Source organism: Coturnix japonica, chromosome 23, assembly GCF_001577835.2.
Source record: "Coturnix japonica isolate 7356 chromosome 23, Coturnix japonica 2.1, whole genome shotgun sequence".
NCBI lineage: Eukaryota > Metazoa > Chordata > Aves > Galliformes > Phasianidae > Coturnix > Coturnix japonica.
The window spans coordinates 3440529-3465527 of record NC_029538.1 but is presented as its reverse complement, the minus strand read 5'-3'; the positions used below and the strand labels follow the sequence as shown (position 1 = coordinate 3465527).

At 49.6% G+C, this 24999-nt stretch overlaps 1 protein-coding gene across 1 annotated transcript in view; it reads right to left on the bottom strand.

Annotated features, from left to right (window-relative positions):
• The window catches only part of GRIK3 (glutamate ionotropic receptor kainate type subunit 3), a 65619-nt gene that overhangs the window by 32503 nt on the left and 8117 nt on the right, over nt 1–24999 (bottom strand). Inside the window, exon 2 of the mRNA XM_015883756.2 lies at nt 502–678. Within this exon, the coding sequence (XP_015739242.1) occupies nt 502–678 (177 nt within the window). The remainder of the gene's footprint in view (nt 1–501; nt 679–24999) is intronic.

The window sequence follows — 24999 nt, the reverse complement described above, 5'->3', positions numbered from 1 at the left end:
ATTGCCCTGACAAATGCCTTTTCCCATCAGTTTTAATAGAGTTTCTTTTCTGCCAAATAATGCTTCCCCCAGCTCCAGCCGGAGCTTTCACTGAGAAATTAAAGCAGAACAACTGCATTTAGGGCTGGAGGCAGTTTGAGGGGGGAAAAAAAAAAACATTAAAGTTTTTCACAGGAACAGATGATTTCTCAGTCGTCTCTGTTGCCTCCCTCCAAATCAAAGGGCAGCGTGGGGCTTTGTGACAGCTCTGCTTCATTGCAAGGCCTTAGGAAAGAGGCTGCTGCCCTGGAAGAAAGGAAGCCGACGTTCCGCACCGTGGAGATACAATGAAATAAACACAGCATGGCCTACAGACCCGCGTGCAGGATGAGAAGTGAGCATTGAAAGGAGCTTTGTGAGCACAAAAGGAGCAGTTGCTGCCCTGTGTTGGTGCCTCGGAGGGTCAGCCCCGTGCAGTTCTATGCTGAGCACATGGCCGTGGGGAATGCATCACCTGCTCACCTTTCTTGGTGGCTTCAAAGCTGTCGTGGAAGTGGATCCTTTGGATGTCGTAGGTCAGCGTGGTGTTGGGCAGCAGCGTTCTGTTCCTGTTGATGATGTTGGCGGAAAATCTGAAGGCTTGCTCCTCCGCGCTCATCACCTGCGTGTTGGGGCCATCGGTGTACTCAAAGATCCCTCCTGGAAGACAAAAGGAGTGGGATGAAGCCATGGATGCTGTGGTTATGGTGATGCACAGCAAGGGTGAGAAGGCTTGGATGGAGCTGTGCCATCAGTGAGCCAACCAACAGCATTCCCCAGGCTGCAGTAGGATCAGGAAATGGTTCTGCTCATTGGGGTTTTTGGCCCTTACAGTGCTCTTCCCATCTTCCATCATTACTCACTTTCGCTCATCCAAGTCCTTAATTCAGACCAGCAGAGCTCTGCCTACCCCACAGCGTATCTGCTCAATAATGCACAGCTCGGATGCATGCTACCCAGTGCTTGGGAGCTGTTCGTGCCATTACACCTCCCCATGGGCAGCGAGCTCATGTCGTGGCATTGCATGGCTCCACAGCTCTGGATTGCTACGTCTTGTCCTCAATTCCCTGCTGACAGCCAACCTAATGGAAGCAACTCGGGGTGGCTGTAAATTATGCACTCGTACATCATTGTGGGCACAGCCCTGAGCCCCACGCAGAGCTGCGGGAAGGCTCACAAACCATGCTCCATCTTATTAAAAAGTAAACCAAAATAATTAATGGATGAGCGAGATAAGCAAGTGCAACTGGTAACAGATGGGCTCTGGGTTCGTTAGTGGAAAGAAAATCTTCCTTTTCAATTTAAGGTGGACCTGAAGGATTTCATTGCAGATATTGGGGCTGTTCACTGAATGTCTCCAATGGGAAAAATATGTTTTAGGTCTCAATAATAACATGAGCAATGGCGGGGAGAGTAAAGGAGAGATTCTGGAGACCCATTTCAATCTTATGGGGTCTCCAAGGAGTCACTTATGACCAATGTAGAACACCCAGCAGTGTGGGCAGGAGCCCAGGATGGCCATCCCGGAGCCCTGTGCTCACTGGATCCTGCTGAAACCTCTGGTTATTGAGAGATGGATTCACCCCTATCAGCCTGTGCACTCTGGTAGCTCATCCGAGTTTCATAGGGTAGGGAAGATTCTTGCTCAATAATACACTAGAAACAATAAACAGGAATAAAGTGAACATGAGGTTCATCCTTTCTGTTTAGAGATTTACAGCCCAGAACATTGTAGCAAAGGATTTTTTGTTTTCCAGCATCATCCCGGAATGATAACTGGGTTGGTGTGACATCGATCACAGAGCTGCTGACACGAGGCCCAGAGCTTTCAGAGTTCCTTTGCAGCACGTCTTATTAGGGCACAATACAAAAGGTCTGCCTATGTGGATTACTGCTCCTTGAGCCCAAATAAATTCCCTTTCCAGACATCCAATTGGATATAATAGGTTTTTTGACAGAAACAAATTTTCCGTGCAACTACCCAATAGCTTGAATTTAGTACCAGGCAGTGGGAGCAGGCAGGAAGGAGCCATATATCTCTGGCTGCACTGCTGGGTGCTGCAAACACCAGGACGTGGTGAAATCTGTGTTTACAGAGGTGCCAGCAGCAGGCACCACTGAGTGCTCAGCACTGAGGGATGCTGTGTGCTGCCTCTCTCCTGGCTCTGGGTCTCTCCTTCAGATATATTCATTGCAATCATTATTTAAAGAGCCTAATAACCGGCTTGGAACAGCTGATTAATGCATAATCTTCATCATGATTACATAGCATAACTGGCATTAATTTGAAAAGGCAGCTAATTATGAAAATAATTGTTGCAGCTTTTCCATTTGAGCGAAGTGGGGATGATTTGTGGGATGGCATCAGCTTGCAGATCACGGGGCGACTTGGGACCCCCTGTACCCCCCATTGCAATGTGATGCAGGGCTCCAGCAAGCAGCCTTCCATTGAGCAGCACAGGGAAGACAGTGCAAGGTCTGAAAACTGAACATTTACCCCCAAAATGAACATAAAGTGGCCATTCTGTGGGCACACCAGAATTCCCAGTGGTGCTGAGAGCAGGGGGAGCTCAGAGGGGCTGCAGGGTATGATGGCTGCAGGGGGATCGGAGCTGTGCTGAGCTCCTCTGGTGTGGAACATGGGGAGCCAACAGGCTGTAAAAAGCCAACAGCAAAGCAGCTTCCACTTTTATAGACTTGTAAAGCAGTTTTATCAGAGATAGTAAAACTGAAGGCCCTCTGGTGTGGCTGCCTCTCACTCAACCACTTCTGTGGCTCTGCTGAAGTTATTTCCAAGTGTTGGGGAGATCAGTGGCTGCTGCTCCCTGATCTGGGGCTGGCAGCCTTTTCTCAGAGCTTCTTCTTGTCTCTGCTGATTGCAGCTCCTCCTCCCATTCACCCACAGCACCCAGTGCTGCTGTGCAGTGTCCTGCAGAAGTTTGAAGTGCATTTGCTGCTCACTACACCCCTAGGAAGAGGGACTGTGCTTTACCCTTGCACACAGATCCACTTTGCAATGCTGTGGGCTGCTCAGCTCACATAGAGGTTCACACTGTGTTTGTTTGCATGTATTTCCCTCCCTCCCCTCCCAGAAACAGTGGGAACAAGGTCTGGGAACCAGCCCATAGGAGATGTCTCAGTGCAGAGTGCTGCTGGATGCAGCACTGACTGTAAGCAGTTGGTGGTAGAGCAGACTGGGGAGTACAGGATGGGATGGTCAGGGTGGGACTGAGTGGCAGTGCAGGTCACTGGGTGGGCTCCATACTCATTGCTTTTCTGCAGTATCTTAGGAAGGCATGGGGAGCAACACTGAGTCATCACATCCCAGCAATGGCTGGGATTCTGACTTCTTGGAGTTCAGGTATCAATCACCAGGCAGGTTAAGTAAATGTTTGTCTTTTCCCTTTAGAGTAGGCTAATTGCTCTCCAGAGAATGTCAATCAGCAAATGAGAAAGCGCACTAATTAGGATCTGCTTCATGTCTTCTTATTTTGTGTTACTCGGTCTGACTGGATGGCCACTGACACTGCTGCTGAGGTGGGAATTGAGCAGCAATTCATAACGAGAACTCAAAGCAAAAGGCTGAACCCGTGCCCGGGTTGTGGAGCTCTGGGAAAGGCTGTGCACAGCTGAGCCCAAACCTGTGCTGAACCCAGCACTGCTGCCCCATCCCAACCAGGGATGGTGGGGATCCAAAGCTGTACCAGGAGAGCAGAGCTTTATTCAGCCCCCATCCTCTGCTTCACCCCTCAGCTCTGCTCTCTTGGGTGCAACCAGAGCTGCTTTCAGCTTTGCATGAAGCCAGGTGAGGAAAGTCAGAGTGATTCAGGTTTTTCACTTTCTCCCCTCTCCCCCTTTTTAACAAAACAAACAGCTCCATCCTCAGCAAGAGCTTCCCTCAGCGCTCAGTGCGTGGTGCGATCTCGTCTTCTGCTCCGCAAAGAATCGCGGAGTTATTTAGCTCTGAAGAACAACCATTCTGATAACACTTCTCTCTCCCCCGCTGACAGTGTTGTTAACACATTTAGACAGCTTTCTGACAGCCTTTCCGTGTGACATCCTGGCAGAAGTGCTCGGTTTCAAATCGTTCTCGCTGGGTGCAGCTCAGGAGCTGCTGCCTTCCCTCGCCCTGCACCCTGGGCCAGCACTTCATCCCCTTCTGCTGCACCCTGTTTGGGGTTGAGCCTTGCACATCTCCTGCCCTCCCCCAGGGGAGGTTTGGCACTTTGCTTTCACTATTGGGAATAGTGCATTGAGGGGAGGGTGCTGCCTTGCTCTGTGTGGGAAAACACTGGTGGAAAGCAAAGGGAGCTCCCTGAAGTTGTGTACTGAGGATGGAGTGAACAGTGCCCACTCATAGCATCACAGAATCATTCAGGATGGAGAAGCCCTCTCAGATCACCAAGTCCAGCCTCCCCTCTCCCCCCTCATGCCCATATGTCCCTCATTGCCACATCCCTCCAGCTCTGAACACCTCCAGGGGTGGTGATCCCAGCACAGCCTGTGCCAACATCACTGCTCCTACTACCCAACCTGACCCTCTTACTACCCAACCTGACCCTCTTACTATCCAACCTGACCCTCCTACTATCCAATCTGACCCTCCTACTACCCAACCTGACCCTCCTACTATCCAACCTGACCCTCCTACTATCCAACCTGATCCTCTTACTATCCAACCTGATCCTCTTACTATCCAGCCTGACCCTCTTACTATCCAACCTGACCCTCCTACTATCCAGCCTGACCCTCCTACTACCCAACCTGACCCTCCTACTACCCAACCTGACCCTCCTACTATCCAACCTGACCCTCCTACTACCCAACCTGACCCTCTTACTATCCAACCTGACCCTCCCCTGCTGCAGCTGGAGGTCACTACAAGGACCTCCCGCTCAGCACATGGCCACTGCAATAGTCCCATATGGGATGGAGGCAACAGAATGCAAAGTCAGTATCACTACAGGGAAAAAGAAGAGCAAAAACTCCTTATTCCCCCCCCAAATTCTTCTGTGTTTCTTAAGGAGCTGCTACCACAGAACACTCCAACATTGAACACAGCTTGCCTTGGTCTGGGTGCTCTGTGACGGACCTGGGGGTGATGTCAGCATCAGGGCTATACTCAGCGTACAGCCCAGGTATTTGCTGAGTAATGCCAAGAGATGAACCCGAGCAGAAAATGAGATCTATGCAATTGATGTCCCGTAAGGAGGGATTTCCTCCTGCCAGGGCAGCTCGCCCAGCTCGGCGCAGAGCCTCAAAGCTCAGCTCCCAGGAGACGGCATCTCCCTCTTTCTTCATCCTGACATTAAATATGCAAAATCTTATTTCATTCGCACTGTATTAGGTACTCCATGTCACGAGGGGTGACATCCTTCTCCTATGGATAAGCCGTTTAACGGATGAGCAGTCAAGTGGCAAAGAAATACATTATTAATGTTTCTGGTTAAATTAACTGATTAAGAGCACTGTAGCTAAAATGTACGTATCAGCACTTTAGCCTCACTAAATGAGAAATTAATGGAATTTGGCGGCTCGTTCTGTAACAAGGAGTGGATTGGGGCAGGCTGAAGGGCTGTGTCCAATGGGATACCCGCAGGGATGTGTCTGCTTCTGTGTCCCCACTGCTGGGTTGTGATAGGGGAACAGAAGGGCTGGGGGGCTGCTGGTGTACCAGGGCAATGTGGGGGCACTGTGGGTCAGGGTGGGGGCTGCTTCAGCTCCTGGCACTGCTCCTTGTTTGCACGGGGTGAGCTCTGTGCCCTCGCAGCAGCCCCGGCCAAGAGCGGATCAAAGCGCCGAGCGGAGATCAAAGGCCTTCTGCAGTGCTACAGCAGAAAGGAATTAAGTGAGCAACAGATTTCCTAATGATATTTACATTTCTCATTTGCATAGTACGTGATTAAAATGAAACGGGCTTTGTTGTGGGGTTTTTTTGGTGCTTTTTTAAGAGCAGGCTTAATTAATTAATTAAAAAAGTATCATTGTGGTCTCCTAGGAGTAGATTCCATCAAGGTAAGGGTGATGGAAATGCTGGGAAGAATCAGGTTTATCCAGTGCACAGTGTGGCACAGTAATGCTGGGTGAGGGTGGGTGCAACTCTGGGTGTATGGGATGGCAGAGCTGGGTGCAGGTAGGAGCAGAGATGGGTGCATGAGGCAGGAGCATGTAGATCTGGATCTGGTTTTGGTGGTGTTGCCACTGATACAGAACTAACCCATAGTGTAGTCCCGTGTTGTTCCCAGCCACAATGTCACTGCTTTGCTCCCCAAACCCTTCTGGGGCTGTGTATGCTTAGCAGCTGTCCTGGCTGCACTGCCTGGAAGTGGCAGTGGAACATAGAGGTGTCCCACATTGGAATGAAGCCTTAAATAAAACCCCGCACCCAATTAAAATCAGAGTTCCCGCATGTTAATTAAATTCCTCTTCAATATTCATTGCGAGGCCCCAGCTAATAAATGTTAAAATCCACCTGGCGTGCAGCATCGCAATATTAGGCTTAAGGAATCCAAATTAAATCCTGCACTTCATTCACAATGTAACCAAATAGTGGCAGTCAATTGTTTCCCATTCTCCGGTGGATGCCTCCAAAAACGGCGAGACGAGGCGCGGAATAGCAAACGCGGCTCTGCAAATATTATGACATATTGTTTGTCATCTGCCCTAAATATTTAACAGTTCGGTTTTGCAAGATTGTTGTGCCACCTGCTGAGAATTTGCTCCTGATAGATACGGAGTTTGATTGGCAAACAGAGCTCTGTTTCGGAGCTGAAAATCCCAAACCCATAGTGGGGTCCTCATGGTTGGCATCCTGTCTGTTCCTCCCCACTCTTCTTAATAGAAAGCGTTGGGAGAGCAAAAGGAGTGTTGTTGTTGAGGGCTCCCAACTTTACCATGAAGGGCAGTGGCTGAGCTGCTCAGAGCTTCCCTGCTTCCCATGCAGGGTGGGGTGGGCAGGGATGCAGTTCCTTCTCAGGCAGCAGCTCACAGGGAGCGCGGTGTGAATTATTTTGCTTCTTAAATGCTGTTTGTGGAAATACTTCAAGGCCTGACCTCAATCTCATCTCACCAGACAATGAGTTGGAATAACCCCACTGCTCAGCGTTTCGTTGGGCTTTGTACTATAAAGGGAAAGCTGTGGCTTTCTAGTTTAAAGAGACAAAACGACAGCAGCTATCGACGGCAAGGAGGGGAAGGAGCGGGTTTGAAATCTGTTTGCAGGTGGTAGAATCGTGGCTCAGAAGGATGGGGCTCTGCTAAGGGTCATAGAACTGAGCCTGGCTCAGCGTGGTCCATATAAGCTCTGTTGCTGTCCCCCAGCCCATGGCATCACCAGGGCGGTGCAGCTGCTCGGGTCCATCCCCCCCTATTTGTCCTTTCAAAAGAAGGCAAACTGCTGTTATGTGCCCTCCTGGTGGGCTGTAGAGTGAATGGGACAAGAAGCACAAAGCTGAATGGTACAGCCTGGCAGTGCTGTGCCACCAGGAAAGCACTTGGAAATTCAAAGGGAGGAAAAGGTCTCAGGTTCACTCTGCAGGAACCCTGGGTTTGTGCTGCCTTGGAGCTCCCGTGAGCTGTCTCAGACACTGAAAACCCTCAGCTGATGAAAGGACAGATATTCCCAGGGTGGAAATCTGTGCCAGTTATCAGCCAACATCTCTCTCCCTTCTGTGCATTACCTGCCAGCAGCAACTAAAAATCCAACTGGCATCCATGTGCCCACCAGCCCTGTGTGCTGCGGGGCTGCTCTGCCTGGGCTCCATCCAGAGCATCATCACCTGCAGCACAGCTGAGCACAGCTGGGGCTGAGCACTGTGCTGGTTCCCCAGGGCCACGGCAGCAGGCAGAGCACGACACGCTCTCGGCTGTAATTGCTTTTCTCAGGTGGAATTGCAATGGGAGCAGGGAATCAAACCGGTGCCGTGTTAGCACTTCAGCAGCTGGGGGATCACTTATTGCTCCTAAAATGAAGCTGGGGATGGGGTGAGGGGCTGAGCTGGGGGTGCTCGGCTGCTGCTGACAACCGCATTTATTTTTAGGCAATAGCTTCTGCTGGTTTGGGTGTTTGTTGCCCCTGAGCGGTGCAGAGCTGAGCAGAGAAGAAGTGGTGCTTGATATTGAACTCCCAGTTTCAGGCAGGCACTGAAAGCATTAAGCTAAGGGTAAGAAGGGGAATTATTGGCCTGACTGGACAAGCAGAGCCCCCTGGTACTGAGCTCTTTGCAGCTTTTCTCTCCAGTGACGTTTTCAAATGCCTGCATGTCCTTCCAGGTGTGTGAGCTCAGGCAGCAGCTTTGCGAGCACAACCAGGGAGCTGAAAGGCAGCAGGGCAGCCAAGGAAGTGGCTGTGTTTGTAGCTGAAAACTGTAGCAAATGCTTCAGAACTTCTGGAGCTTATTCCCAGGCGAAGAGCCAAACCCTCCGATGGGACAGAAGTGCACAGGGCAGCAGAGATCAGAATTCCTTGTGCCTTCCTGCTCAGCAGGAGCAGCCTTGTCTTTTGGGGACACACATAGAATCAGTGAGGTCAGAAAAGCCCTCTCAGATCCCAACTCCAACCCCAGCTCACCCCCAACCCCAAACCCCTCCATGTACCCAGGTGCCACATCCCTGTGGTTCTGAGCACCTCTCCCAGCACACCCGTGGCCGTGCCCTTCCACGCTCACCTCGCACACTTCTCATAGCCATAATCCTCTCTATGGTTGTAATTAAGTGTGTGCTTCCCCAAGAACGTGAGTCAATTTGGGTGCACTCAAGCTTGTGAGCTCAGCATTTTGCATTCGGGAGGCTCTTCCTAAAGCGTTCACACTGAGCTAACACATTTTTGTTAATGCTTTCAAACGGAGATGAAAATAATGCATTATCTCGGAGACAGCAGGCTTCATGAAACCCCAAATCCTGCTGGTTCAGCCCCTGCTCCTGCTTTGTGTAGCTGAGCCTTAATGCAGTAATGACACTGCAATACGCTCCGGGAGGAGTGTGGAAGCCCTAACGGGATTAACACGCCGTGCTCTTCATTCCAGCTGAGTTCTCTGAGCCCACGGGATCCTGTCTGAGCTTCATGCCGTGCTGCTGAAACGAGTGTCCGGATCTGAGGTGTAGATTTGGGCTCCCTATTTTCTCTCACTTAAGCCAGTGTTAGAAGAAATGAATGAAACCCATTCATTTCTTCCTGCAGAGCAATTGTAACTCAAACCCTCGGAGCAAAGAGGGTCTGCAATCCAGTGCCCTGAAAGGAGGCTGTGATGAGGGGGTGGTCGACCTCTGCCTCTGGGTAGCAGCAATAGGATGTGAGGGGATGACCTTAAGCTGTGCCAGGAGAGGATCAGGTTGGATATTAAGAAACATTGCTTCTCAGATGAGCAGTGATGCAGTGGCACAGCTGCCCATGTTCAGAGCTGTGGCACTTGGGGACATGGTCAGTGGGTTTTGGGGTGAGCTGGGGCTGTGCTGAGGGATCATAGTGGGCTTTTCCAGCCCCAGTAGTTCTGTGGTCCTCCTGGTGCTCATTCAGCACCGGTGGAAACATTGCAGCCTTTCCCACGAGGGGGGAATAAAGCCCATTTTTCTCAGCTGTGCTGAATTATCCTGCGAGCTCTCATTCTTTCGAGCCGTGTCACACACCGATAGCTGACGCTGCTCCTGCTCTGATTACAGAGCTGTGCCAGAAGCAGTGCTGGAAACAACGGGGCCAATTAGCTCCTGGGGCTCCCCTGCCACCTTTGAAGTCTGTGCTATTTTGTATAAGCAGGCTGATATAACAGCAGAGAATGAGGCTTCTTCGGTGTATGACAGCAAGGTGTTTCCTTGAACAAACACCACCAGGGTGTGCAGAGGGGTCTGCGAGTGGCTCAGCTCCAAGGGGGGACCATGAGGACATCTGGGGACCTGGCTTAAGCACTGAGCTGCACGGTGTTGGCACCCCAGTCTGCTGTGGCTCCAATTGCTCCTCATTAGTTTGCTGAGTGGTGAGAGCTTCTGGCTGCTCCTGTAGGGCATTGTGGTGGCTGTACCCATTGATTAATGATCACCAGCTGGACTGAAGGTCACCCCTACGTTCTTTGTGGGGGTATGAAAATAAACCCTCAGATGTCCTTTCCGTGAGGTGCTGTGCAGAGAGCCCAGGGCCAGAGCTGTAAAAGCACTGCAGTATTGCAGAGCAGTGCCTGGTTATGGGCAACTCAAAGAGAGAAGGTGGGAATGGGGCATGGGAGGGCCAGGGTGCATCCTATGGAGGGGCTGAGAGAGCCATGATGTGAGGAGGAGCTGGAGGAAATTCAGCTGTAAAGTGATGGGGAAGAGGGGCTGTGTGTGTAACCAGGGAGCTGCTAAAGCAACACACCCAAAGGGAAACATAAAGCTCGGAAATTAGGTAATAAATCTCTGCCCTCATCAGAGAAGAGACGGTTCTATTGGGAAATAACCTTCTAAAACACAACAAAGTGGGATTTACGGTCCAATTAAAAATGCGCAAATAGGAGAAAGACAACGGAGGATCCTTTTCTCCCTACTTTAGGGAGAATGCTGGAGGATCTGCTGCCACAGCCCAAACGTGGCTGAAAAACCGAATGGAAGAGCTCAATGACAACAGATTGCCATCATAAAGCAGCAACGTAGGGATGAGAACGGGTCTGATTCCCAAAGAACACGGTATGGGGAGGCTGTGAGCTGAGCAGGGCATGCAGGACAGGTCCCATGGCAGTGCTGGGGGGCCCTGAAGTGCTTCAATGGGGAAACATGTGGCTGTGGGGCTTTGCATAGCGCTGCTGTCAGGAATGCTCTTGAAAACTCAGTGCAGCTTCTGCATGAGCAACAAGCGCGGCTTTGGCCACACAGACCATCTGGAGCTCCCTGCGGGGATTCAATAAACTCCTTCAAATTGCTTCAGACGTTTTCCACTCTTCTCCACTCATTTTATGTGCAGAGTTCAGCAAGGCACCGTTTCCTGCTCGAGCACCACTTGTCGCTTACATTCGGGTCATTTTGTTTCTCCCTGCCAACGCAGATTGAAGCGGATCTCAGCACCCTGCCCTGGTCACACTGCACTGCAGGCACCCTGTGTGCTATGGGGCCATCCCAGCACTGCTGGGGGCACTGAGGTTGTGCAGCAGGGACTCAGCTCAGCTGCCTTTCCCATAGGACTGCATTGTGCTGTGTGCTCCCCTTGCTGCCCATTGCTGCCTTCCCCCCATCGGCTGCTTGTCTGGAGGCAGGGCACGGCGACCGCAGTGAATGATGATATAAAAATAAGCATCAGGCTGATTATTGGCTTTGTCTGCGTTTTTGCAACCAGATGCTCCATTGTCTGTTGAGCCCGTTCTCCAAATCCGCAGACACGAACGTGGTATTTCAGATCTGCAGACGCTCACTTGTATCTTAATTTTGCAAGCATACCCTTGAAGCTGCCCTAACAGATGCACCCCATGCGCTGCCTGTTGGCACCTCTCCTACAGCACCATGCAGTCAGCAGCAACCTGAGCCTGCAGGAGCTTTGTTTGCAGCCCCTGCTAGAAATGAACATCCACCCCACCTCTATGCAAAGCAAACAGCAGCATGGCCCACAGCCCTCCCTGCTGGTGCTCAGGGATTCATCTCAAGGAGGGAGAAACTTGAGGCCACTGTGGCTGGCCCTGATCTGGTTGGCTTTGAGACCCTGATGGAGCTGTGGGTGTCCATGTCTACTGCAAGGCACTTGGATCAGGTGGCTTTTGAAGGTACATTTTGTGTGTAGGAAGGGAAAGGAGAGTGGAAGAGGAATGGCACGTGCCTGAGCTTGGGGCAGCACCGACTGCTCCAATGGTGCCAAATCCCTTCTGCTCCTGTAGTAATAATGCAGCAAAGTTTCCATGTGCCTCAGTAAGAGACATCTATTCCCTGAGCCCTTCAAAGGACAAAGCTCCTTTGGTCTTTCCTCGCTGAGGTCACATAGGCTACAGGTATGGTTGGGGTTGGATTTGTGCCCTCTGCTCCATTTCCCCCCTCCCATAATAAATGGCATTTATTATTAATTATTTTAAGCCAAGATTCAGGCACTCGGCTGGGCACATTATCAGACAAGGTCACACCCTGCAGAGCTTCAGATCTATTATGGGAGCATCAGGAAGCAAGCAAGGCAGCAGGGCAGAGCAGGTGGGCTCTGCAGGAGCATGGGGTTGCACTGACAGTGTTCTGAGGGACCTTGGAAGCTTGGCTGGTGTGTCAGTCATTGCCATGCCTATGAGAGCAACCCTCCCAGTGCTGCTGCACTGATGGTGGCAGCGCTCTGTGTCTGCAGACACAGTTCTGTGCTGCCCCTTCCAGCTGGCACTCATCCATTCAGACAAAGCAAGTGGATAAAAGCAAAGATTCTCCATACAGAGCAGGTTCTGAGGGCTCCCCAGATCCATTGCTGGTTGTTTGCAGTTGCAGCATAAAGGAGTGCTTGGGATGGGTCCCAGCTCCCTGTACCTCCATGCCCCACACCTGGGGAGCAGCTGAAGGTGGCGATGCACCGGTCTCCATGCTGCTGGGATAAACTCAGTGCCAATGCAACAGGGACTGGAGCTGGAGAGCAGTGTATTAGATTTGTGCCCTAGGAGAGCAAGCAGAGAAGAGGAGCAGTTGTTATTAAGTGTCCCCTGTAGAATGGACTGCCTGAGAGTGAATGCAAGCGGGTGATTCAATTGGAAGTAATGCTTTCAAAGCCAGGATGCATCTGTTCCCACCGACCTTAATGAAATTCTTTAGCACCCCACTATTATACTGCTTCAAGAAATAGGATTCGCTGCCCGATAAATATGAGGGAAGAAATTGATCCGGGCGGAGGAAATACGGGTGGAGCGGCAATAGGAAGAAGAGCAGCTGTGCCACACCAGTGCAATGCATCCAAATGCAGCAGCACAGAGAGCTTTAAAACATGCTGAGCTGCGTTTTATCCCCAGTTAGCACGTTGTTTTTCATGTAAAGACCAGAAAATATGCACTATTCTGCATATTGCAGTCAGCAGCTGCTCCGCGTTCATCTCATGGTGTCCCACTGATGGATTGGCTCGTGGTGGGATGTCACCTATTCCCACCTGCTTTGCTGACCATGAGTATTTCACCAGGATCTATTTAGCATTGCGTACACATTTCCTACTTTGCCATACTTGTGATTTATCTTTATTGTTACCGGTTCCATAGATATATATTTATTTTTTTCCCCCCCATTTCTTTATGCTTTTGGTGCTGTATTTTAATCTGTTTCTCTAATTTTATTACTGGCTTCGGTTCAGCAATAAAGCGAGATGGGCTGCGGGCCAAAGCTGTCTTCCTTCTCTGATTTGCCAAAGAAAATGTATTTCCATAGTCGAGTAAATTCTCAGAACCCCCACATTTCTTACACCATTCGCCTTCTACATCTTCCCCAAGGTTTTGGGCAAAAAGCATCTTGATTTTGGAGCACTGGGCTCTATCACCTGCTGCTGTGCTCCTGCCCCAGCACTTCTGGGCAGCTTTACCTTTACCTGGGCATAGAGCAGAGCCCATGCAGCCCACAGATCCCACTCACAGCTCCTCCCTGTCTCTGTGTGCTGCAGGAAGCTCAGCAGCAGCCACAGTGTGGGGATTTAAGAGGAGCGGTCACGGGGTCCCAACACACCTGGCTCCATTTTGCTGCTCTCCTTGTTCTGAGCAGTTCCTGGAATCTCAGGCACAGGCTGAGATTGCGGTGTTTTTAAGCCTTAATGAAAAAGGTAATTTTCCCAGGCTCCCTGCAATCTCCATCATTGGGAAGGCATTTTGTGCAATTTTCAGTACTGGCTGTAATCTTCCACCCGGAGATGATAGCGTGCTGCTGGGGGCCTTTGAACCCTACAGAGCTTTGGGCTCCAGAGGAGGGGAAGAAGTAAGTGTGGTTGTGGTAATGCCAGCTCTGCTCTGCGCACACTGTGCCGAGTAGATATGAGAGGGGTGAGTGTGCGTGAGATGGGAAGCACAAAGAACGAACCCTCCGAATGTCTTTGAAGTCTTCAGTCAGGATTTGGGAACAATTTCTGCTCCAAAAGAGCTGTGATGCACCAGATGCCCTGGGAGAGATGGGTCACCATCCCTTCAGGTGTTCAGAACCATAGGGATGTGGCACCTAGGGACATGGGCATGGGTATGGGGGGGTGTCATCTGCAGCCATGCATGGAAGCAGGATGCCTCGGTGCCCACTGATGCCTTAGGGCTGGGGATGTGTACGTGCAGGCAGTAGGATGCAAACGGGCTGTAGTGCTCAGTCGGGTGATGTTATGGATTTGAAGGAAAACAGAAAGGAAAATGTCAAAGCTGTTAAGCTTTGGAGAGCTCTCAGCAGCGTGTGGGCAGCGGGGACGCCGGGAGGTTGGTTAAAAATAGGAGCCAGAGGGAAGTGGCTCTCACAGCGGTGACGTCGGTGCTGGTGCCCCACTGGAGCACTTTGACTGCTTTTTATAGATCACAAAAAGGGGAAAGAAACACACCGGAAAGAAGCATGTGATGCCACAACGATGGGCCTGCTTGAGGAGCAAGGCTCGAAGCTCAGCTCTGTCACCTGGTTTGTGTTAGGATTGCATCTGGGTCAGTGCTCAGAGCCAGAGCAAAGCAGAGTGGGGTCTGCAGGGATGCAGAGCTGTGCTGCAAGGCTGGGGCTCTTGTTGGTGCCATTCCCCACGTGAGGGCACTGCGGATGCCAAGTGGCACTTTACACCTCTTTTGCATCTCTCGAGTGCAGATCTGCACTTGAGCACAAAGCAGGACTGCAAAGAGCAGGAGGAACGTGAGGAGCTCTGAGTGCTGAAGTGCGGTGGATGTTTGTGCTGCGAGGGCACTGTGATCTTAAGGAGGGAGGGAGGGGGTGCTGGGCTGGGATTTAGCACGCTGTTCCAGATGAGGCCATTCCTTGCTGTGTGTAAATGGTACTCAACAATAAGGTGTGTATTTGATGGTGCCATTTCTGCTATCTGTTTTCACTTAGTCCTTTGTGTTGTACAACACTAAGTGGAAGACAGCGCTGCAAGGCAGCACTATGGCTGTAGTTAGAAAGGCAGCACACAGTGCAGGTTGGTGCCTGTAGCCTCCTGGGCTGGGATGGGACTGGGAGCAGTGGGTGCAGGATCCTTCCCTTGCTTCCTCCTCACCCTGCCCAGCAATCTACAGGTATTGCTCTGTACCTCCTGCTCTATAGAATGTGCTGCCATTGCTGCATGGTGCCATCAAAGCAAAGAACCACTGGGGAGGCTGAGGGCATGCCAAGAGGCACACAGGGCAGGGCAGGAATAAAGGAGCTGGGTCCAGGCGTTCAGGAATGAGATGACAATACATAAAGTGCAGGCACCTGCAAAAGCAGTGCCAAGCAGATTGGGGTGAGCAGGGCTGGCAGCGACAGCTCCTCTTATCTCCTTTTCAATTACTGCTGCAAAGTGGACTGCAAAGAGACAGCAGAAAAGTCACAGACCCCGCAGTAAGCAGCAGGAATGGGAAAAGGAATGGTAAAGGAACAAGAGTAGGGATGCGAGCAGGGCTCTGGGGTGGAAAAAGCCAGGAGGAAACGAGCACCATGGTCACAGAACAGTCGTAATGCTCACCTTATAAAAGCCACAAACCCCGTGATTTAGAGGGAGGAAAACTACTATTTGTTTCCAAATTTACAGGCTATAATCCTTGATTTAGATCCCTGTCTGCCTCCTGTATAGACTGCAGTATAATTTAGAGGACAATAAAGTCTGGGACCATAATACCATCCCTGCCATAAATCAGGCGGTGCCGCCACTCAGCGCAGGAATTATTAATCTCTGTTCCAAACGATATGCTGGCACACTGCTTGGTGTAGCTGCTTATGCAGCAAGCTGAGATAGCACTACCCCCTTCCCCCCCCCCCTTTGGTATTTTTCACTTGTGCAATGAAACACTCTCTCCTCTTACCCCAAGGGCATCTATTGCCCTGTATAAATAGGGCAGCATTGTGCGCATGGAACACCTGATGCTGGAGCACTGCTTTGTGGCAGCACTGCACTGCTGCAGGGCGTCCCCAGGGCAATACATTGGAGGCTCTGGAGGTGCTGTGAGGAGGCTGCTCAGCACAGGCTCAAGGTGATGCTGTAGTTGTGGGCTTTTCCCCTAAGAGCTGCTTGCAGCCCCTGCTTTGGATGCATGCAACGAAGCCAGGCCTGCTGCAGAGCTCCAAAGCCACTCACCATCAGGAAAGGCACCACCGTCTGGCACGAAGCATTAAATTGAATCTCCACGTAGTCCTCGGGACTGCTTCAGAACTGATGTTTTTTAATAAAGCACACTTTATTTGTTAGGCAAATAGCCATTTCTCTTTTGTTTTTCATTTGCAGCTCCGCCGATTAGCTGCAAACCGCCCTCGATCTGAAGCGAAGGGCTGAAAGTTACGTTTGTACTTTATGAAATATTCAGCACCCAAATTTTCCCCAGGAATGTCCCCATCTGCTGCTCGCTTTCTCTTTTTCCTGCTAATTATCAAATATATCTGAGCAGAAATAAATAATAGATACCTTTTAAAGCGGCAGAAGTAAAAATTGATGAGTGTTTGGTGTTTTGTGGCGCTGTTCCCTTTCAAGTTGTAGGAGCTCGGTGCACCCTGGGCTGCAGGAGGGCAGCAGAGCTGCATTAGCAGAGCTGTTGTGCACAGGTCCTTCTGCTGCTCCTTTGGCTTTGGTGGCTGCTCACTGGGTGCTCGGGTGCTCCCATCAATCCCAGCCCTCTGGGTACCATAGACCTCATGTTTAGCTGACTTCATGAGTCAAAGAGCTGTGTTTAGGAGCACTGCTGATGTTGGGTTCACAGAGCATCTCGCCATGGGATGCCCCCTTCTTGGTGCTCTTAACATACAGGGTGTAGGATGAAGTAGACTTAAGTATATTGAAGGTTATTTAGGTTGGAAGAGACCCTTAGGATCATCAGGTGCAACTCTCAGCTTAGAGCCCACCACTAAACCATGTCCTGAGGTACCATAGATGTGGTTCCAGGAAGGTGTACAAAGCTCTGTATGGGGTTGTTCCAGCTCAGGAGAGATCTACCACTGAGCAGAGGAGTGGGTCTATGTGCTGAGCTGACAAAGTCCTCCTTTTGACAATAACCTTTTAGGAATCAGTGCATCCAAAACCTTCCTGAAAACAGCAGGGCTCACTCTGCTCCTCAGCTCCTGGAGAGCACAGGGACACTGTAAGTGAACAACAATGCAATTCCTGCAGCAATCCCTGCAGCTTTCCATGCTGGGAGCCCTCAGCATAGCAGCAAGACTTACATGTAGCACACTGACCCCATAATTACTCTCCATATTGTTCAATTTTCTCTCTTCTCACGTGAAGCAAATGTCTCCCTAATAGTGCAAATTGCTGTGGAAGTGTTAATGAAACACGTTGCAACTGTAAAGCAGGAAGAAATCTGTTACCATAAATTGCATTTCAATTTCCTTGTTACCAATTAGATGAGGAGCGCCAGGCGGGTCATGTTTGTGTACAGCCGGCAGCAACAAGCATGAGGTTAACCCCAAAGGGCTGAAATCACAGGAGCAGGAGCTGTGTTGACTCTTCCTCTGGTGGGAATGAATCAGGAAGAACTCTGCTTGTCTGTCTGTCTGTCTATGGGAACATCCCATCAGTGGATTTCTTCACCCATAGTCCTTAGGATCTCTATTCTTAACTGGAGCATCCCTTCTGGTGATGAAAAGCTTTTACCTTTGGGAAGCTTTCCTTAATCTTCAGTGTCCATCCTGCACACATCATGTTACTCTGGTAGAAAAAGCCATAGGAAGATGCGTTACTAGATCTAAAGGTAGGGACAAACCTGCTTGGACCTCCCCTCTCTGTGCATAGGAACCTTCTGAAAAGCAAAAGCACAGATGCCATCGAAGATTAAAGATCTTCACAAATGAGGTTTGATTCATCCTTCCATCAGTCCTGGAGGAAACGCATTGAACCCCAGAGTTTGCTGTTGAGATGAAAGCTTGAGATGTGTGAAATGTGTACATTTCTGGTCCAAACCACGGGGCAGATAATTGTGCTGAAAGGAGGTATTTTGGGTTTGTCGCTAAGGCAAAAAAGCTCCTTTGATTTAATTTTAAAACACATTCCTGATGTAGAGATGAATGTCGGCCGTGTGGTCCTGAGACTGGGGATCCCTCCACCAGCAAAGCTTCCACGTCCCTCTGATCTTCTCCATTTGGTCACGGCAGAGATAAAAGCTTTGTCTTCTCATCCTCAGGAACATCGCATTCCTCCTCACATCTGTTTTCCCCAATTCATTCCAAACGACAATGGAATTAACATATATAATGGCAAGCAAGAATCTGGCTTGAAATGCTTGCAAAAGACAAAAGCTTTCTGCCCAGAAGATTCAGCTCTGCCACTTTCTGTCCACATCTCTGCTTCCTCCGAGATAGTGGCAAAGTTGGTGTCCTGCTTCAGACCAACAAGGATGAGGGCTCAGTGACATCAGGGACACAGTGAGGGCTGTTGGTGCCAAGTGATGCAAGGGTGTCATTGGGAGCAAATGTAAAGCAGCAAGGCAAACCTTGCCAGGTGGAGGTGGCATCGTGTCCTGAGCTGTGATGGAAGTTCAGTATAACACAGACATGCCTGATAGAGACTGGAGATTTGGACTGGGTGTAAGGGAGAAGTTGTTTACAATGAGGGCACTGAGGAATGGGCTGCACTGAGAAGGTTTGGTTCCCCCCCAGATCAAAGGATGGGGCTCTGAGCAGTGATGGAGCTGTGGGTATCTGTGCATTGCAGGCTGTGGGCCCCCAAGCAACCCCTAAGGGTCCCTTCCAACCCAATTATAAGTGCAGAAAACAAGGAAAAGCTTCATCTGCATCACTTGTGGTCCACCGTATCCCATATACTCACTGTAAGCTGCCCACCCTTGCAGTGAGCACACACAGGGAGCAACCATCCCTGCACTGGTACGAGCAGCCCCAACCTATTCCTTTAAGGGTCACCCAATGAAGGGACCATGGGGCAGCAGCGTTCCCCATTACAGCACAGCCTCATGCATTATGTCTTTGTTATGCTAATGCCCCAGCGCTGCACAATTTAAATAGCACTTCCAGAAAAATTAAGTATGTTCATTGACACAGTGAAATGTTTTCACCCTCCACGTAACCTTCACAGTTTCTGTACAAAATCTATCAGTCAGTAAACTATTCATCTGCGAATGCTTACCAATTATTATGCTAATGTATTACAATACATTACAGTGAATTCTTTTTAAATGCCAGGAAATGCAGCTGTCTGGCAACCTAGCTCGCCTGTATTATGGAGCTATCAATAAACAGCGCAGCATTTGCAACTGGATTTTGACTGCTTTGTTGGAATGACGCAGAATTTTTCTTATCGCTGCGTATTGTGAAGGAATTCAAGACTCAAAGTGCTGCCACGTGTTCTCTGTGCAGGGGATAGAGTGGGGGCAGCTCAGTGTGTGTGGCTCTGCGTGCCCATTGCTGGCAGTTCATGCTTCTTGAGGTGATGAAAATGCTCTTTCTGTGCTGTAAACTCCCTTGCATTTTAAGGCCCAGTGCACCCGCTGCATGCACTGCTGTGTGGCCTCACAGAATGCATGGCTTCCCCTATTTGCGATTGCATAATACTTCTAAGCATTCATTTCTTCCTTGCCATACACAGAACGCAGGCAGGAGCCCACATACATTGGTGCTACAAAGCATTGCTGCTCCGTCAATGCTTCTTGCAACCCCTCCAGCCTTGCAATGAAGTTTCCTGCAGCGTGGCCAGTGTTTGGGAGTGCTGGAATTGAAAATGCAAAGAGAAAGAAATGCAGCTGGAGGCATCCATCAGAACTTGCACGGTTCCCATATTTGTCTTCTCTCAGGAGCTAATATCCATGAATTTGGTTATTAGAGTCATAATGTTCTAATTATTTCATTTAATACTCTAATTATCCCTTGTGATTAATCCTGACCATAACAGAAATGTCTGTGAGTCTGGAAGGCATGTCCCAATAGATCTGGCAGTATGAATGTTAATTTCAGTTAACGAGGATGGTGGCTTGAGGTAAAGAAGTCAAAGAGTGTAAGGACTGCTGGCACTGAGTGCAGCCCCTGGGCCCATCTCCCATTGCATTTGGATGGATGTCATGCAGGATGCTTTGGCCCCATGGCATTTCAGTGCATATCCCAGAGCTGCCTGATCCCAATGGGTTGCCCCATTTCCTCTTGTTTTCATCTACAGAGCTGTGTTCAGAATGGAAATATCTCAGGTCAGGCTGTCTGTTGGTAGACCCAAAGGCAGAGCCAGTGATGGGGATGGGAGAGCACAGAGTTGCTTTTACTTTCTGGTCTTCGGCCCAAAGAAAACCACATCACCAAGGCCTTGGTGAATGAGTTTTGCAATGTCAGATGCACGTGGGCTGCCCTGTGCACGAGGACCTCATTACACACCTTCATGCTGTAGTTGTACCAAGGGAAATAGATGGCTGGGTCAATGGCAAAGCCCAGCATTGTGTCACTTCTTCCTTCAGAGGTACCAACACCACGGAGCTGTGCATCCCTTAGACAAGTGTGCATTCACATGCACACACACACGTGTCCTCCCGGCTGCACGCCCGCCTGCAGGGCTCAGCCATCTGTGCCTTTATGTGCACAGAAAGGGAACGTATGGACAAAAGGAGCACACGCTGCTGGCACAGGCTTCTGTGGTCTTCCGAGGAGGGATTTCCCCATACGACACATCTTTGAGCAGCATTGTGTTACCAACAGCTGATGGTATCTTTGCTCTGTGAGATGGGAACTGACGTCAGTGCAGGGATGGGGAAGTTTCCACCCCATTGGCACAATCCGGCCCCACTCACCCCATTCCTGCACTAATATCCTGTGATATTTGCCAGCTCTGGGGAAGCCAAGAGCTCTGGGTTAGCCAAGTTCCCCTCTTCTTTCTGGCATTCAGTTATTCACTGCTCTTAATCTGCCAGTTATGGGGTTGGTGAAGGACATAACACAGCAATACCCTCATAGTGAGAGCCTTAAGAAGAAAATGCTAAGAGATGGGGGAAAAAATGGATGTGAAAACACATTGTTCACAAAACCTGGTGCTGCCCATGCTTGAAGGCCTGTCTATTACGACCTGTGGTCACTAACAACATTCCTCTCTATAGATCCTTAAGAAAGCATCAAGGATGGTGGTGGAGAGCATGAATATAATCCTATCAGTGCCATGTCCCCTTCTGCAAAGTGTAACCTCTGCAGCAGTTTACTTTTCCATCACAAAATGAGAATCAAAGTGCAGAACCCGCGCAGAGTTCCATCCTACACGGAACAATGAGGCCATAAAACCAAACTGTAAAGTTCAATAATTTACCATAAATATCGAAAGCTCCCAAATGATTCTCTGCATTAACTGCCTATGTTTAAAATGATCTTTGCATTCACCATGTCACAGATGGCAACATCAGACAAGAGAGTCCTTGACAAAACTCGCTGTAATTATTCTTTCCACAGCTGCAGTTATTTTAATGCCTTTTCAGTTAAGCTGAAAGAGACGCACGCATTTTATAAATAAGGGCTTTTAAGCAGTTTGACAATGAAGCATTTGAAATGTACCGTGCAAGAAAAAAAAGGACACCCAAAAACTTGCAATGGGTGGCGAAACCTGGGAGAGCCGTGTGGGCACAGGGCAGGAAGGCGCTGCTCCTCCTAAGCAATATTGAACAGACAGAGCTGAAATGATGCTGGTGCAATGGCATGAGGTCATAGCAACCCACTGTGTCAGAGCTCCACTGATCTTCAGGGAAGAAATTGCTCCTGAAATACCCAACCTGGCCCTCGCTGAGGCCATCGCCTCTATCCTATAGCTACCCAGGAGCAGAGGTTGACCCCACTTGGCCACAGCTTCTCCCCCAAATCCATCTCAGGACCTGGACAAAGGGCTGCACTTTTTCAAGCCTTGAGCACTCAGCAGCTCTTGTACCAACCAAAGGAGACAAACCCTCTCTTGGTGAAGTTCTCCCAGCGAGTTGCAGCTGTCCCCACCCCTTCAAGCTGTTCATTTAAAAGCAGTGGATATGCTGACAAATTGGAGCCACGACTGAAATGATGAGAGCAGCACCAGGAGGGTGCTTTCCCATTTAAAGCAAGTAAAGCAAAATAAAAGCAGGGAAGAACGGTGGGAGGTTTTTCGGAGCACGATCCCGGCCGGCTTAGACATGCAAAGAAGACATCGTGGTCTGCAATGCTGCAGCCCAGGGAGGCTCTGATTAATGGGGGTTATTGTCAGGGAGGCCTGGCTCTATGCTCAGTGCTGAAAGGCACCAACCCGCAAAGTATTCAGCGTTATACAATAACAGATTGTGTGCAGTTACCCTTAGAAAACAAATGTGCTCTCTCTTATATAAGATTATAGACCATCCATCACTGGCTGGCATTAAGTAGCACAGAACAGCAGTGTATGTAATTAGCAATACATGAAGTCCAAACATTTTTTTAGAGAGGTTGGAACAGCAAAGGAGTGAGTGGATGTTGCAGTTCCCCCTTTCAATTTGGAACTTCTCCCCCCCCCCCAACACCCAGATCCCAGAGCACTTATTTCCACCTCCAGGTGAGACAGACACAGTTTGAGAACCATCAGAGTCATCAGCCCTGCAATTAAGAGCTGTATTAAAGCACTGGAATAGATGAATACACCCCGTCCTTGAAGCAATCCCCAGATTTCATAGAATCATAGGATGGCTTGGGTTAGAAGGGACCCCAAGGTTTGCAAGGGGCTTTTCCTCCTTCAGACATTACAGGGCTTGGGATTTTCCTATTTGTGAGAGGCAGAGCAGTCCATTGGTGAGAGGGGCTCTCCCTGTGCCCATGACCAGGGCAGAGCACTGCATGGACCCAAGCAAGAGCTGGTCACTGGGAGCCTTCTCTTTGCTAATTATGCATCTCAAGTAGGCTATAATATCGGGCTGTATAATTGGGATGTAATAGCACAGACTATTGTACATCAGTTAAATACCAAGGGATTCTTAAGAGTATGTTTTCAGGCTTTCCAGTCCCATATTGAGTAAACAGTTGTTAGATTTCAATAAATAACTTTAAAAATAAATAAGCAGTTGAGTGTATTTAGGATACGTGCTTTTTTTCCCCTCCAAACAAATCAAATGAGAGAGTCTCGGGCTGCAGATTGTGTTGTTCAGTAGGGCTGTGCCTGCTCTGCCTCTTTGCTCTGCTTCAGACCACCATCACTGTCTCTCTCAGCTCTTTCCATGTCCATACCCACACTTGAAAGCCCTCCCCATTACTGCAGCCCAGGGCAGCATGGGGTAGGCTTAGCCCTGTTTGGCAAGTACAGAATGGAAGCGTGGAAGAGCAAAGTCATTTGTTCAAAGCCAGGCGGGGAGTCTGATACGGGGCAGAATGGGAGCCAGCAAAAGATCAAAAAATACCTCTCTAAAAATAAGGCTTTGAAAGTCTGTAAAGGAAGCACGGCTCTAACAAATTGCCGTCTTACAATCCCAAATGCAGTCAGTCCTATGCTGATGTGTGGCTGACATTGTAATGTCTGATGAACGTTCTGGTGGCTGTTGCTCATATCTGGGGTGCAGCAGAAGGGAAGGACATGCAGTGGGGTTACTGGGACCCCCTGCCTCCACCTGAAGGGTTTGGAGCAGCACACCAAAACCAGCAGGTGTAGCCAGCCCAGTAACCATGGAGATGGGTAATTCAGGACTGGCTTCACCTTCCTGTTAAGATTGATCTTGAGCCTCCTGTAGCTTTCTCAGTGCTGCTATGAGGAGCTCACCTGTGAAGCAGTGGATGGGTGCTGGGATGCGTGCATGGTGCTGGGAGCACCCTTGGGGACTGGATTAGCTCCAGAGATGCCACCACCCATCCTCCTGCTCTTCTTCTTGTAGTCAGTGATCCCTAAGGATCCAACACAGGTCAAGGGAATCCTCCTGGCTTTGTATTCCCCATTGGATGGATGCTTATCTGTGCCAGGCGGGTGCCACCGTGCATGATGCTGATCCTGCATCCATCCCTTCTCTTGGGGTTGTTGCTCTGAGCAGACGAGGTGCTGACTGCACAGGGAGTCTTAGCAGCATCTTTCTTCTGAATGGGATTCGGAACGCGTTGTACATCCAGAATTCATTTCCACTGCTCTGCATTGTCGAACCCGAAGCGCTAATTAAGAAACCAAGAAATTGGGAATCTCCAACCAAATACACTGTGAAATTAATGAGGACCTACTGAAGAACATAAATAATCCGTGCTCCCCATTAGAGGCCGTTAGCACCATTAAAGCAATCCTGAGGAAAAACAGCAATGCACCGCCAGCCAATCCCCTTTGAAATCCATCACTGTCAGTGCCTCCATTCTGCCGACTGAAATCAGTGGTTAACCCCAGAACATCCCGACTATTTAGAAGTAATTACTGTAGCTATAAATCAAAAGCAATGGCTAAACTGGTCACGGAAACGTATATATGAACATCAGAGTGAAGTATCACGGTCACACAGGAAAAATCATTGGTTCCCTATTGTGTTTCCATGTCATTTTCTAGCAATGAAATGCAAAAATGCATTTTGTTTTGCGGGGATCATAAATAATCCTGGGATAAGAATTCTTTGCAGGACTCCCAGATCTAGTCCCTCAATGGCGAGGTTTATTGCTCCGCTTTCTCTGTGCTTCCTCTCAAACTGCAGCTGTCAGAACAATTTACGAATTATGGTCCTGTTGGTGTAAACTTCCATATTTCATAGCAAAATGGGTTTTCCCACGGACTCACAAGGCACATATTGGCATGTGAGCACGCAGGGTGACCTCAGTGATGCAGCCTAGACCCACATATGGCACTGCTGGGAGATGTGGTTGTATGCACATCATCCCCCTCAGAACTCAGAGCTGGGTCCCAACCAGGGCTGTGCTTGAATGGGAGCTGGGGGTGGTTGGGGGGTGTTGGATCCAAGCAGGAATATGGAAAGAGAGAAAGGGAATGGAAGTTAATCAGGTGAGAATCGCCTCCAAAAAGTATGAAAATTA